Source organism: Mobula birostris, chromosome 27 (assembly GCF_030028105.1).
Source record: "Mobula birostris isolate sMobBir1 chromosome 27, sMobBir1.hap1, whole genome shotgun sequence".
NCBI lineage: Eukaryota > Metazoa > Chordata > Chondrichthyes > Myliobatiformes > Myliobatidae > Mobula > Mobula birostris.
This window is the reverse complement of record NC_092396.1, coordinates 18,400,691-18,413,640: the sequence shown is the minus strand read 5'-3', so window position 1 is coordinate 18,413,640 and position 12,950 is coordinate 18,400,691. Positions and strand designations below refer to the sequence as shown.

The window sequence follows — 12,950 nt, the reverse complement described above, 5'->3', positions numbered from 1 at the left end:
TAACGGGTCTTTTCTCATTATGGTATGTGATGACCTCAGCCCATTTATTGCCCATGGCAACCGGCTGTGGGAGGCTGGTGGTGAGGCCTATCGCCGAACCACTTAGGGGAATATACTCGTTGGCTCTCCATTGACAGGCAGAGTAGTTGTAGTTGCAATTCATTCGAAACTACACCTCACGGAGACTGGACTCCCATTGCTGCCGCGCCGAACCCTCCAGCGACTCACCAAGACCTGAAGGCGAGGCTCAGCAACATTGGCATGTTAGGACTGATCTCCTCCAGAACTCGACAGCTGCCTCCCCTGTAACGTGCCTGGATTAAATATCCTTCACCCTTCAAGAAAGCACGGATCTGACATTAACACTCCAGGGGCTTGCTGAATGATCAAACTTGTAGAACAGGTAAATACATCTCAACCCCTACAGGGGACGTACCCTTCTTGATGAGAAACCGTGGTCACCCTGGAATCTTTGGTGATCTCAGTCGCAGCTGAAATAGGTTTGAGTTTCGCAGGATTAAGATGCTCACCGGCCTAGGATTGCTGCTGGGATAGGGTCTGTATGCCTACGAGGAAAGGGCAGACTCAGGGTCAACAGTGGCGCCTTCTGCAGCCGGACAGCACGTCAAGCCTCGCTGCCCTCGATCACACGTGAGCTACCGCCGAATGATTGAGTCTGTGGAACCAAAAAAAGAGTTGCTGCCTTCCCAATGGATCTCTCGCTCTTCATATTCCACGCCGATCCCTTTGAAGTGAACCATTCACATAATAGATTCTCCTTGAATCCCTCACACAACGGGCGCATGCGCACTCGTGCATTGGTCAAGGGCCATTTTGCCTGGATCATTGGATGTGGCTTGGAACCCGAATTCAGGGCATTGGGTTTTTCGTTGCTTCGTCCATGAGAATAGAAGCTCTGAGACGTCAATCAGAGGTGTTTTTTTAAAATTAGAAATGTTGCTATGTTGATAATAGCCTGCATGACAGAGACTGACGCTCTGGGCGTGGGATGGGTGAGGAGTTAAATTAATCTTGGGAAGAAGCGCAAATAAACCCGGGCAAACCAACGCAGGTTCGTGGCAGTGAGCTCCCAACTCACCCTCAAAGCCTGCTCAGGGAGACCGCGTCCCGGCGCGGCCACGATCGAACTGTTCCTTGTGAGCAGGTTCTGTCCGGCCTCTGGCTGGAAGTCCATCGAGGTCGGGATGCGCCCGTCCCAAGCTTATTTTACTTTTGAACATTGCGGTGCCTTTGACCGGCGTTGGGGGGGGGGGGGGAGGAGGAGGGGAGGCTCATGTTATTCTTCTCTTCCCGCACATTAGTGATTTATTGAACGTTGCCCCTCTGCAGGTAATCGTTTGGATGATGGGACCTCGGACGTGGAATCCGAGCCGGACCTGCCTCTGAAGCGGAAGCAGCGGCGGAGTCGCACCACATTCACCGCCGAGCAGCTGGAGGAGTTGGAAAAAGCTTTCGAAAGGACCCACTACCCAGACATCTACACTCGAGAGGAGCTGGCCCAGAGGACTAAGCTCACAGAGGCACGGGTCCAGGTGAGTTATATTGGCTTTCCTTTGGTTACAGAAACTTTGGCGCGGAAAGGGGCTATTTGGCCCATCGAGTAAGTGCCTCCCACCGCCGCACCCTTTCATCACGTCATCCTAGTCTCATCTCAATTGGAGGACCTGTGCTACCTCAAAGCCTCCAATACAAGGCTGGCATACCAGGCAACAGGAGAGCCAGCGCTTGAGGTTCACTGTTCTGCACCATACACAAGGTAGAGAGTGTGACTGAACTGGGCACTTTCAGTGTTGGTGTGTTCAGCTCTTATTATGTCAGTAGTCTTCCATAATTGCCTCCACTGCCATCTTTCATTGACCTCTACTGTCCACAGGCACATGTTCAACTTTCTGAGCTTTGGGGAACCCAACCACCCCCTCACCATGTGTCCTCCTCTAGCTGCACTTTGCGGACTTGATCCTCCCCTGAGCTCGAAGCCATCAAGGGCATGTATCAGTCCCACCAGCAAGCCCATTTTGACAATACAGATGTAAACATCTGCACTGACCACGACTGAACTGAGCTAGGTTGGTCCATCCAGTCCATCCCAGGCAAGCTCACTGTCCTGCCCTCTTCCAATAGTCTGTCATTCCTTTGCTATGAAAAAATAAATCAGCTTTCAGTCTGCAACAGTGAGTTCCAGATACCTAACTGCTCATTCTGGAGCAAATCCTTACCATATCAGTCACTTTCATCCCACCTCCCCCTGGCTTTTGAACAATTTCTCTCTATTCTGCCTAGACCCATCATAGTCTGAACATCTCTATCAAATTTCCTCTTAGTCTTTATTTCAAGGGGGAAAACAACTTATAAGACTATTTACATAACTAAAATTCTTCAACTTTGAAACCATTTCAGTAAATCTTTCTCTGAGGTCTCAAGTCTTTCCTGGTCTGTTTAGAATTAGGCAATGCTCTAATCAAGGACAAACAAGTGTTTTACAGTATTGGTGGAGCACTTCCTTGCTTCATCCTTCTGTGCTAGCATCAGAGCTTCATTTAGCTTTTTACTCATTTTCTCAATCAGCCCTGCCACTGTCAACAACTTTTCTGATCAGCTGATTCCAGTACCCTTTTAGAAATGTGCCCCCCAGTTCAGTTTGCCTCTTATTTTTGCTACTAGGATTAAACAGTTCCTAATTCTCTGCGTTAAATTTCCTTTTTTTCGCTTGTCCACACATTTCACCAACCCGCCTTTCTCATCGCATAGATTTACTTTCAGTATATTGCATGTGTTTCTGTTTGTTTCCAAGCTCTGTGCCACCTGGTATGCAACAGTTATGAAATATTCCTGCAGTCACATGAACTGCTTATATTCCTTTATATTGTGTTAGGAATGAACCTCATTTGTTTAACCATGACTTTCTGAAGCACTTGAACATTTAAAATTGCTTTCTTCTTCCATGGACCAGGGAAACATAATAAGTGTCAAAGGGTCGGTTCCTTTGAAATCCCAGATGAAATGACATTGTAAGGAAAACATTTAGACCAGTATGCTTGTATATGAATTGGAAATAAATGAGAAGGAGTTGGCTGCATTGAAAATTTGTGTGGTTGGACTGAATGAGAAAGATTTTGATTCACTGGAATTCTGTAGAGTGGGACTAATGAGGTGTTTGTTCCATTAGGATTAGCTTTAATTAAGGTTGTCTCTTTACAACTCCAGCTTTATAGTTTACAAATCAGCTCTGCCCCTGCTTCAGCTCACTGGCTGAAACTTGTCTCTACTAACTCTAGACTGGCCATTATAATAAATTTCAATCTGTTCTATCCCCTGTAAGCTTGAAGTCCTTAAAACACTGTTGACAGTGTTATTCTCATTTGGTATACATCTCCTCTTGGGTTTTATTTTTAGAAGTCTCATTCTTATCCTCCAATCCCTCAAGATTTTGCTGCTACTCAGTTCCCATTACCAATTCCTCAATTTTCACTTCTCCATTTTTAATCTTTCCATCATCTTCAGATGAAGATAGGTTGAGAGAGCTAAGGCTTTTCTCTTTGGAGCGAAGGAGGGTGAAAAGTGACTTAACAGAGGTGTACAGGATGATAAAAGGCATACATCAACTGATTAGCCAGAGACATTTTCCCAAGGAAGGAATGGCGAATACCAAGGTGCATAATTTTATGGCGATTGGAGGAATATCAGAGGAAAGTTATTTATACAGAGTGTGGTGGGTGCATGGAATATCCTGCCAGGTGTGCTGGTAGAGGCAGATACATTAGTGGCATTTTAGAAACTCTTAGATAGGTACATGAATGATAGAAAAATAGAGGGTTATGTAAGAGGGAAAGGTTAGATTGGAGTAGGTACAACAGTGTAGACTGAAGAGCTGTAATGCTCTATAAACTAACCTTGAGTACACCTATCAAAGCCCAAAACATTGATGTTTCTACCTCAAAAATCTTTGTCTTTCCAATTCCGCTATATATAAGATGCTCCTCAAAACCCATCTCTTTGCTCGAGCTTTTGGTCATCTGCCGTGTTTTCACTTAATATGATGTTAACTTTGTTTGTCAGCACACCTGCAAATTAGATGATCTTTGCTCTGTTAAACACACCATATGAATGAAAGTTGCTGCACTTCTTCGCGGTGGGAGTGCATGCAAGGGAGATGAAATCTTTTTAGTTGGTAGAGGACTTTGGATTCCTTGCTATGGAAATGTGAGACAGGATGAAAACATTATGAAATTGTGCATGAAGGGAGTAAATATACTTCATTCCTTTAGGATTCTGTATAATGGAAGCAGATGGCAATGGGCGTAAATCCATTGGGATTCCATGTCGATGATGATTTTTGAATTATTTAAGATTCTGTGTAATGGAATGAACACAATTGATTTTAAAATTAATTGGAATTCTGTATAAGGAGAGTGAATTGAAAAGTATGTTGCATCATTGGGAATTGTACAATAGGAGTGAATGGGAAGGGTTTAAGCTTGTTCTGATTCTGTACAAAGGGAAGATATGGAAAAGGACTTGGTCCATTGGAATTCTAATATTTGGGCAGCTGCAATAATGTTGTTGCCTACACCCAGTGAATCAGCACCATCAAAGTGAGAGAGCAAAGGTTGTACAAGATGTTTGTTTAGTTTCATTATTACACTGAGGCTCCAGGGAATGGTTTGCTCTGACAAATCTCGGCCAGGTTGATACAGAGGCCACAACCCCTTGTGACTTGTCTAACTGTCAAACATCCTGCCTTCTAGGGTGAAGCAGAGAGTATCGGTAATGGAGAAGGCCACAGCTGGGCCTATTCTGCGCTCGTAGACAGGTGGATCACTGGTAGAAATCACAAGAAAGAAGCCTAGCTGATTTCTCTGTCTCCCTTCCCCAATTGTCACCATCCCTCTGTAGACCCAAGTCTTCCTGGAACAAACCATGGTCTGTTCTGGTCTATGGGACTCAGTCCCTTGGTTTACCCAGGCTGAAGTTAGTAATTCACTCCTCATTTCACTGGGCCTTTGCACTGATAAGCATTTGCCAAAGCTCCCCCTTCCCCCATTTGTCCTGAAGGCACTGCAGAATCTTCACCTTGAGCTGGCGTTGGATTCATAGTGAATGGGTCTTAAATGGGGTGGCATGGTAGTGTAGTGGTTAACACAACTCTTTACAGTAATAGCGCCTGGGTTCAGTTCCCGCCCGCTACCTGTAAGGTGTCTGTATGTTCTCCCTGTGACTGCGTGGGTTTCCTCCAGGTGCTCCAGTTTCCTCCCTCAGTCCAAAGACGTACTGGTTGGTAGGTTAATTGGTCATTGTAAATTGTTCCATGATTAGGCTAGGATTAAACCAGGGACTGCCGGGTGGCAAAGCTCAAAGGGCCAGAAGGGCATCTTCCGCACTGTATCCCAATAACAATAAAAAGTAAAATAAAATTTGAAAGGGACATTTTGGAGTGGCTTAAAACAAACTGTGTCTATTATAAGGGTCATAGATTTTGAAGAACGTGACCATACAATGCCACTCTCAAAAGCATTTTGACTTGTCTAACTGTCAAACATCCTGCCTTCTAGGGTGAAGCAGAGAATATCGGTAATGGAGAAGGCCACGGCTGGGCCTATTCTGTGCTCGTAGACAGGTGGATCACTGGTAGAAATCACAAGAAAGAAACCTAGCTGATCTCTCTGTCTCCCTTCCCCATTTGTTGCCATCCCTCTGTAGACCCAAGTCTTCCTGGAACAAACCATGGTCTGTTCTGGTCTATAGGGCTCAGTCCCTTGGTGGACAAATCTGTACAGTGGGTTTCTCTCCTGATGACGTCTTGCTGTATCTCATTGGTATGGCCTTCCACATCTACACATGCATAGATCCTCAGTCCAACATTAATAATATTCAGAGTTATGTAAACAACAACTACGAGATGAAACGCCAATGCTGTTTAAGGGTCTCACTGGGAAGCATGAAGTAGACCTCATTACTCAGTTCCTGGAGTGGGATCTCCCAGTCAGATTGGGGTCAGCAAACTCATCCCAGTATCTGACTGGGACATGTTAGCAATGGAGGCATTATAGGACTTCAGTTCTCCGCTGGAAAACCGGAAAATATAAGATTGTTCTCTTCTAAGCAGAGACTCAAAGAGGAGGTTTGATGATGGTGGTGTTCAAAACCCTAGATCTGTTTGCCAGAATAAGGCTGCAGTTTTGTTTTTCAGTGACGGAAGAATTGCTAATCAGAGAGCATAGATGAAAGGAGAGTGAATCAGCAACATCAGTTGTTGTAGTCTGTAAAGTTGTGTGAAAGAGGGTCAGAGGGTGTGGGCAGCGGATTCAATAGATACTTTCATAAATCTCTTGGATAAATATTTGAATTAAAGACAAAAACACAGCGTTTCAGAGAAAGTGTAGAGATTGAGACTAATTGGATATCCCTGCCGTAGGCCAGTTGCAGATTGGGCTGAATGGTCTCCTACTATTCGCTGTCATTCCATGCTTCTGGCCAGGATATGGAAATACGCCTTTCATTGTTGGAGCCTCTTCCCAATCCTCTCATACTTATAATTTATTTATTGGGGTAACATCCTGTTTTTTTCAATATGTAGAAACAGAAAACTAGTTTTTGTCCTGTGGGTTTGGTGTGCCAATGCACTCCCAGCTTTAATACTGGGGTGTTCTGACTGAATTGGATAGATGAAGCAAAGGGAATCTCGCTAGCACATTGAGCGTGTTGGAACCCTTGCTATTTAATTGCAAGGATCAGATGTGTTAAGCACAAACTGGAACAGGAAGATGAAAGTTTTTACCAGTTGGTGACAGCACCTGGCCCAGGCTGAATTAATGAGCCACCACTGTAGACTTAATAAGTTCTCATTGAAACCTATTGAATAGAGTGGACATGGAAAGGATGTCTCCTATAGTGGGGGAGTTTAGGACCAGTGGGCAGGTGATGGATTTGTGGAATTCATTGCCACAGATGGCTGTGGAGGCCAAGTCATTGGGTGTATTTAAAGAGGAGGTTGATAGGTTCTTAATTGATAAGGTGTAAAAGGTTATGGGGAGAAAGCAGGAGCACAGGGTCGAGGGGCTAATAAATCAGCCATGATGGAATGCAGGAGTAGACTCAATGGGCCGAAAGGCCTAATTCTTCTCCTATATATTTTGGTCTTATTGTGAAGATGTCACAATGAAGCTTAATGAAATGACCAGATATCAAAGGTCCAGGGTTCAATACAAACTGCAAGTTCTGAGGACATGTCTGTGACTGCCGACGAAGATTAGAAAGGTTTGAGCAGCAGATCTGAAACTGTGTAAAATCCCACAGACCACAATGTGATGAAGGTCAGACGATGATTTCAGCTGAAGCTTGGATGTGGTCAGAACACTGGGGGGAGAAAAAAAACACATGCTCTCTTCAAATTAGTATTGCAGAATGCTTTACGTCCAGCTGGGAGGGTTGCCAGGGCCTCAATTTGTCATCTCCTCTGAAAAATAGCACCTCCCACCGTGTGGTGCTCCCTGGGTACTGGGTCAGACCACATGTTGGGCTCAGGTTCTCGGGTGGAACTTGAAAACAAAACCTGCCTCAAAGGAGGAAGAGTTATGTACTGAGCCATGGCTGACACACATGTTCTGAAACCTTTGTGCCCAAAGGATCCAAGCTGATTGCTAAATGGTGCAGAGTAAATCACACTAAACCTCTTCTTCTGCACACCCTTTAGCCCAGCACCATTCCCTATACAATCCCTCAGGGTTGGTCCATCAGGAATTCATCACAGCCTCAGGGGTCTTCACGCCTCTGAAGAAAGGGATCAGTCACAGGTATGACTGAATGAGTTTCCATGAGCAAGGAGAGGCTCCTACCACATCTTAAATCCTCAATTTCCTGTTCGACCCTCTCGGCTCATACCTCCGAGGTTGTGGGGGCAGGGAGCAAGCGGGGCTTGGCACAGCGCAGGCATTTCAGTGATTAATGTTTGCAGTTTTTCAGAAAGCCCCAGAGAGGCTGAGAGATCGACAATGAAATGTAGAAAATGTTTGAGGGATCGGTGGGCTTGAAAGTGGTGGGAAGAGGCAGACTCTGGCAGTGAGAAATCCTTCTGGAATGCGCGCTGACAACAGCTGTACCTTTATTTCTTTTCTCTACAAACGAGCTTTAGTTTTTTTTTTCCATCCCTCACTCAATTGGAAAGAAAATAAATGTAAACTGCCTTTCAGCTACTTTGAAGCCAATTAGGTTAATAGAATCTTAACGTTTAGAAGGTGGCCATTCTGGCCACCATACCCATGCTAGCTCTGTGAAGTAGTTGTCCAATCGGTCCTCCTCTCTCGACAGGGATTGTTGGGGTTATGCAATCTGCTTTACTGCCCCCTGACAGTTCTGTTGATGACTCCTTCTGTTGCTACCGATGGGTGGCGGAGGTTTGGATTGGATCGGATTCGTCTTGCTTTTACTGGGTAGGATATGCTGGGTAAGTGCCAGTACTGCAGCAGTCTGGCAAGATGTGCGTTTGTCGGGAGCATAGAACTTCAACAACGCGGTTGGATTTTCTTAAAGTAACACACACACACACACACACACACACACACACACACACACACACACACACACACACACACACACACAGAATCCAAGATTCTAAATTACTCCATGGTAGTGCATGGATTGCAATGAATTGGCTGCAATGATGTGAACCAGGGGGTGATCATCAACCAGTACTAATGGCTGCAGATGGTTGCAAACTCTTCAGACTTACCACTTGTACATTGTCTGAGTCCCGGGGCATTGAGAATGGAGGTGTTACGTAGCCTCCTTTTCAAGGTGCCCGTGCGCAAGCAAATGTAATTGACGTCACGTCTTCGATCACCCTTATTTATAGATTGCTCATTTCACTTTTTACTGCATTCACCAAGTTGCATTTTCCTCCAGACAGCTTCTCAGGAAGCTGTGCACACTCTGCCACGTGAAACAGGCTAACCACTCTCGATCCCTTTTGCTTCATAGACCCTTGGTCAGAATTTATTATTGGGGCATGGGTAGCCATATTCGTCCCCAAACTCCGCAGCATTTCAATGAGGAATGGGGCAAGAACTAGTGTACTCCAGGTTAACCATTTCATCATCCCTTTATGCTAGCTGAATCCCACACAGTTTTCTTCTCATTTGTTTGGACTCTCATCTGCGTTGGAAATCCTAGGCTTCCGGAGAGCTGAGTACCCCATCCATCCTGCTGCTCATCCATCCACAACTGAAAAATGTCTCAGTCTTGTTTTACTCAAGCTCAGGGCACTTTCCCCAGTGCTCATTCCAAGATGTTTCTCTGGGACTAAGAATTTCTCTTCCTCATTGTCAAGCTGCTGACACTAACAGATCCCAAACTGCCCACATCCTCACAGCACTTCACTGGCCAGAAAGCACTTGGAGATAATGAAGTCATAGAAGGTGCTGTAGAAATTGTAAGGCTTCTGTTTGATTTGTCTCCTTTTCAAAAATTAATGTTTCCCCCCTTTCTCTGAGCAAATGTGACCTCAAAATCCAGTCCAACCATCCAGGCTGTATCAGTTGGATGAGTTTTTTTGGCTTTTGACACGTTGCAAATGTTTCAGAGAAACTGGAATTGTCATCATTGAATCTTTGTTCAGATGAACGGTCATGATACTCACTAATTTCATTTATGAGTAAATGGATTTATTTAAACAGCAGAATCCTTTGACAAGAACATTTCTCCAAGTCACAAGACAGGCGCACAGTTGAGAATCTGTGAGAGCAACACTGCTCCCTCCCCCCCTTTCTCCCCCCCCTTTCTCCCCCCCCTTTCTCCCCCCCCTTTCTCCCCCCCCTTTCTCCCCCCCCCTTTCTCCCCCCCCCTTTCTCCCCCCCCCTTTCTCCCCCCCCTTTCTCCCCCCCTTTCTCCCCCCCTTTCTCCCCCCCCCTTTCTCCCCCCCCCTTTCTCCCCCCCCTTTCTCCCCCCCCTTTCTCCCCCCCCCTTCTCCCCCCCTCCTCTCTCCCACTCCCCCTCCCCTTCCCTCCCTCCCTCCCCCCTCCCTGTGTGTGAGGAGCACTGGTATCATTAACACTTTCCCCCGGCAATGTGAGAGAAACCAGAACAACCCCAGCAGAGCTTGGCAGGGGAGCAAATGAGCACAAACAGTGTTAGAAAGTTCTGGGATGGCAGTCAGCTTGCTTGTCACTGTGGCCCTTACCACAGTGCTGAGATGTGTGTTGGTGTAAACTGGGACACAATAAATCCACAGTGCAATTTACATACCCATCCACCTCTAGTTCTAATAGTTCAAGTTGAATTGTCATCCAACCAGACATGAATACCCATAAATACAGCCAAACAAAGCAATGTTACACTGGGGCCAAGGTGCACCATGCAGTACCTAGCACATAGAAGATAATCAGTAAAATACAGTCACACACAAAAAATCCTTGGCTTTAACTAAGAGCTGGGAAATTGGCTCTGGGTCACCCACCTTAACCATCATGCAAGGTGAAGATGCACTTAGCCATCTCTGTGATATTCCCAGTGAAGAGGGTTAGCTGGTTCCACAGGTAGTACACAGATGGGGTGCTGTAGTGTAGTGGTCAGCGCAATGCTTTGTGGTACCAGCAATCCGAGTTCAATTCCCGCTGCTGTCTGTGCGTTCTCCCTGTGACCGCGAGGTTTTCTCCCACTGGTGGGAAGGTTAATTGGTCACTGCAAATTGACACATGATTGGGCTCGGATTAAATCGGGGATTGCTGGGCAGCACGGTTCGATAGGCCAGAAGAGCCTATTCTGTGGTGTATCTCAATAAATAATTAAGTGGTGAGTTACCCATGTGGTGGGACCTGGTGCCCATTATACACTGGAAATGCTGCCCATCATACTTCATTTAAGATCCCTCTGCAAGAAACCACCCAAAAGGTTTGGGCTCATTTTACTGACCTCTTTATAAAGCCAGTGCGTGTTGTCACGTTGTCATGTCATCCCCACTGGCAACTTTCTCCCTTCTTCCCTCTTCTCCCCACCTTCCCCTCTACCTTTTCTTCCTCTTCTCATTCGCATCCTGTGTCCACCTCCTCTCCTCTGTTTCCCACCCTCTCCCCACTCTGTCCAACCTGTCTCAGCACCACAACCCCCTCATTTACATCCTCTTCTCTCCCCTTCCTCATCTCCTCTCCCATTCCCCTTTCTGTCCCAAATCCTCACCAATCATCTTCCTCTTTCTCCCCTTTGCTCCCCCGCCTCGCCCTCCAACCAACCTGAAGCTACTTTCCTGGAACCCCACTCTTCCTCTTCCCCCCCCCCCCACACTGTTCCCAGCTCTCCCACCCATGTCAGAGGAGCAGAATTAGGCTGTTCGGCCTATTCAGTATGCCATTCCATCATGGCTAATTTATTTTCCCTCTCAACCCCATTCCCCTACCTTCTTCCCTGTAACCTTTGATGCTGTTTACTAATCAAGAACTATCTACCTTCGCTTCAAATATACCAAATGACTTGGAGTCCTCAGCTGTCTGTGGCAATGAATTTCACAGATTCACCACCCACTAGCGAAAGAAGTTCTTTCTCATTCTGTTATAAAGGGATGTCCTTGTATTCTGAGGCTGTGCCCTCTGGTCCTCGGCTCCTCCACTATAGGAATCATCCTCCCCATGCCCTATATCTGATAGGGTTTCATTGAGATCCTCTCCTCATTCTTCTAAGCTCCAGTGAGTACAGGCCCAGAGCCATCAAATGCTCCTCATACATTAACCCTGTCATTCCCGGGATCACTCTCGTGAACCTTTTCCGGATCCTCTCCATGCCAGCACATCCTTTCTTAGATACAGGGTCCAAAACGGCTCGCAATGCTTCAAGTGTGATCTGCCCAATGCTTTAAAAAGCCTTGGCATTACATCAACACAAGAGGCTCTGCAGACGCTGGAAATCCAGCATAGCACGCACAAAATGCTGGAGGAACACAGCAGGTTAGGCAGCATCAAAGGGCAAGAATAAATTGTTTATTCTTTTCCTTAGATGTGCTTGACTTGCTGAGTTCCTCCAGTATTTTGTTTGTGTTACTCAGCATTGCCTTTCTATCCTAATCCTCTTGAAATGAACATTAACATTGCATCTGCCTTCCTGACTATCGACTCAACTTTTCCTGGCATCCCACTCTTCCCCCCCCCCCCCCCCACACTGTTCCTCAATCTCGTAACCCTCTCGGTGTCTGATTCTCAGGCAGGCCTTTTGAAGAGGGTAATGGGGGGGGCATATTAATCGTTCAGGCTGCCTATACTTCCAGTTAATTAAGCAATGCCGCATTTTCACGGGGTGAAAATCTTCTGCACAGTGGTGCAAGGTGCCGAGGAAATGGCAGTGGGCATCTGACTGCCTTTTAGTGTGCACCTTGGCATTGCCGTCTTCTGGAATATTTTGTGAGAAGCGGTGCTGGGGGTGCGGGGGGGGAGGTTCCTGAGCCGGGCACTACGCCTGCTCCCTGACTGCATCAGCTCCTGTGTGTTTTCCTGTGCTCTGTTACACACAGCACCTGGAGGGCAATCCATCTTCATAAAATGACCAGGCTGCGATGGAAGGAGCAGAACTGGGCCTCTCCCCTGTGCGATCACTTTACCCGCTTGTCTGACAAATTGTAAGCACTGATCCTTATCATTAGCTCCCGGTGTAATCAATCCCAGAGCCCGCAGACTGACACAGTCCTACCTGTCCAGCACTCTCCTGCCTTCAGCTCCCACTTGTTCTCACCCCCATTCATTTTCCTCTTCTTCTGCCATCTTCTCTCCCTCCCCTCTTGGTCTCAGGTTGTCTGCTTTGGTTAGATATGTACCAGGGTGTTTCTTCCTGCTCTGACCCCCCCCCCCCCCCAACCATCACTGGTCTCACGATACGACCATCTGGTCAGTCAGACCCTGCACCCAAACCATCCCCTCCCGGCCCTTCCCTGATCCCACTCTGACATCCACAAAGCC

At 46.5% G+C, this 12,950-nt stretch overlaps 1 protein-coding gene across 6 annotated transcripts in view; it reads left to right on the top strand.

Annotated features, from left to right (window-relative positions):
• The window catches only part of LOC140188502 (paired box protein Pax-7), a 153,393-nt gene that overhangs the window by 78,768 nt on the left and 61,675 nt on the right, over positions 1 to 12,950 (top strand). For all 6 annotated transcript variants that reach the window (XM_072244825.1, XM_072244829.1, XM_072244826.1 and 3 more), the window contains one exon: positions 1,351 to 1,553. In XM_072244825.1, coding sequence (XP_072100926.1) covers positions 1,351 to 1,553 — 203 coding nt within the window. The remainder of the gene's footprint in view (positions 1 to 1,350; positions 1,554 to 12,950) is intronic.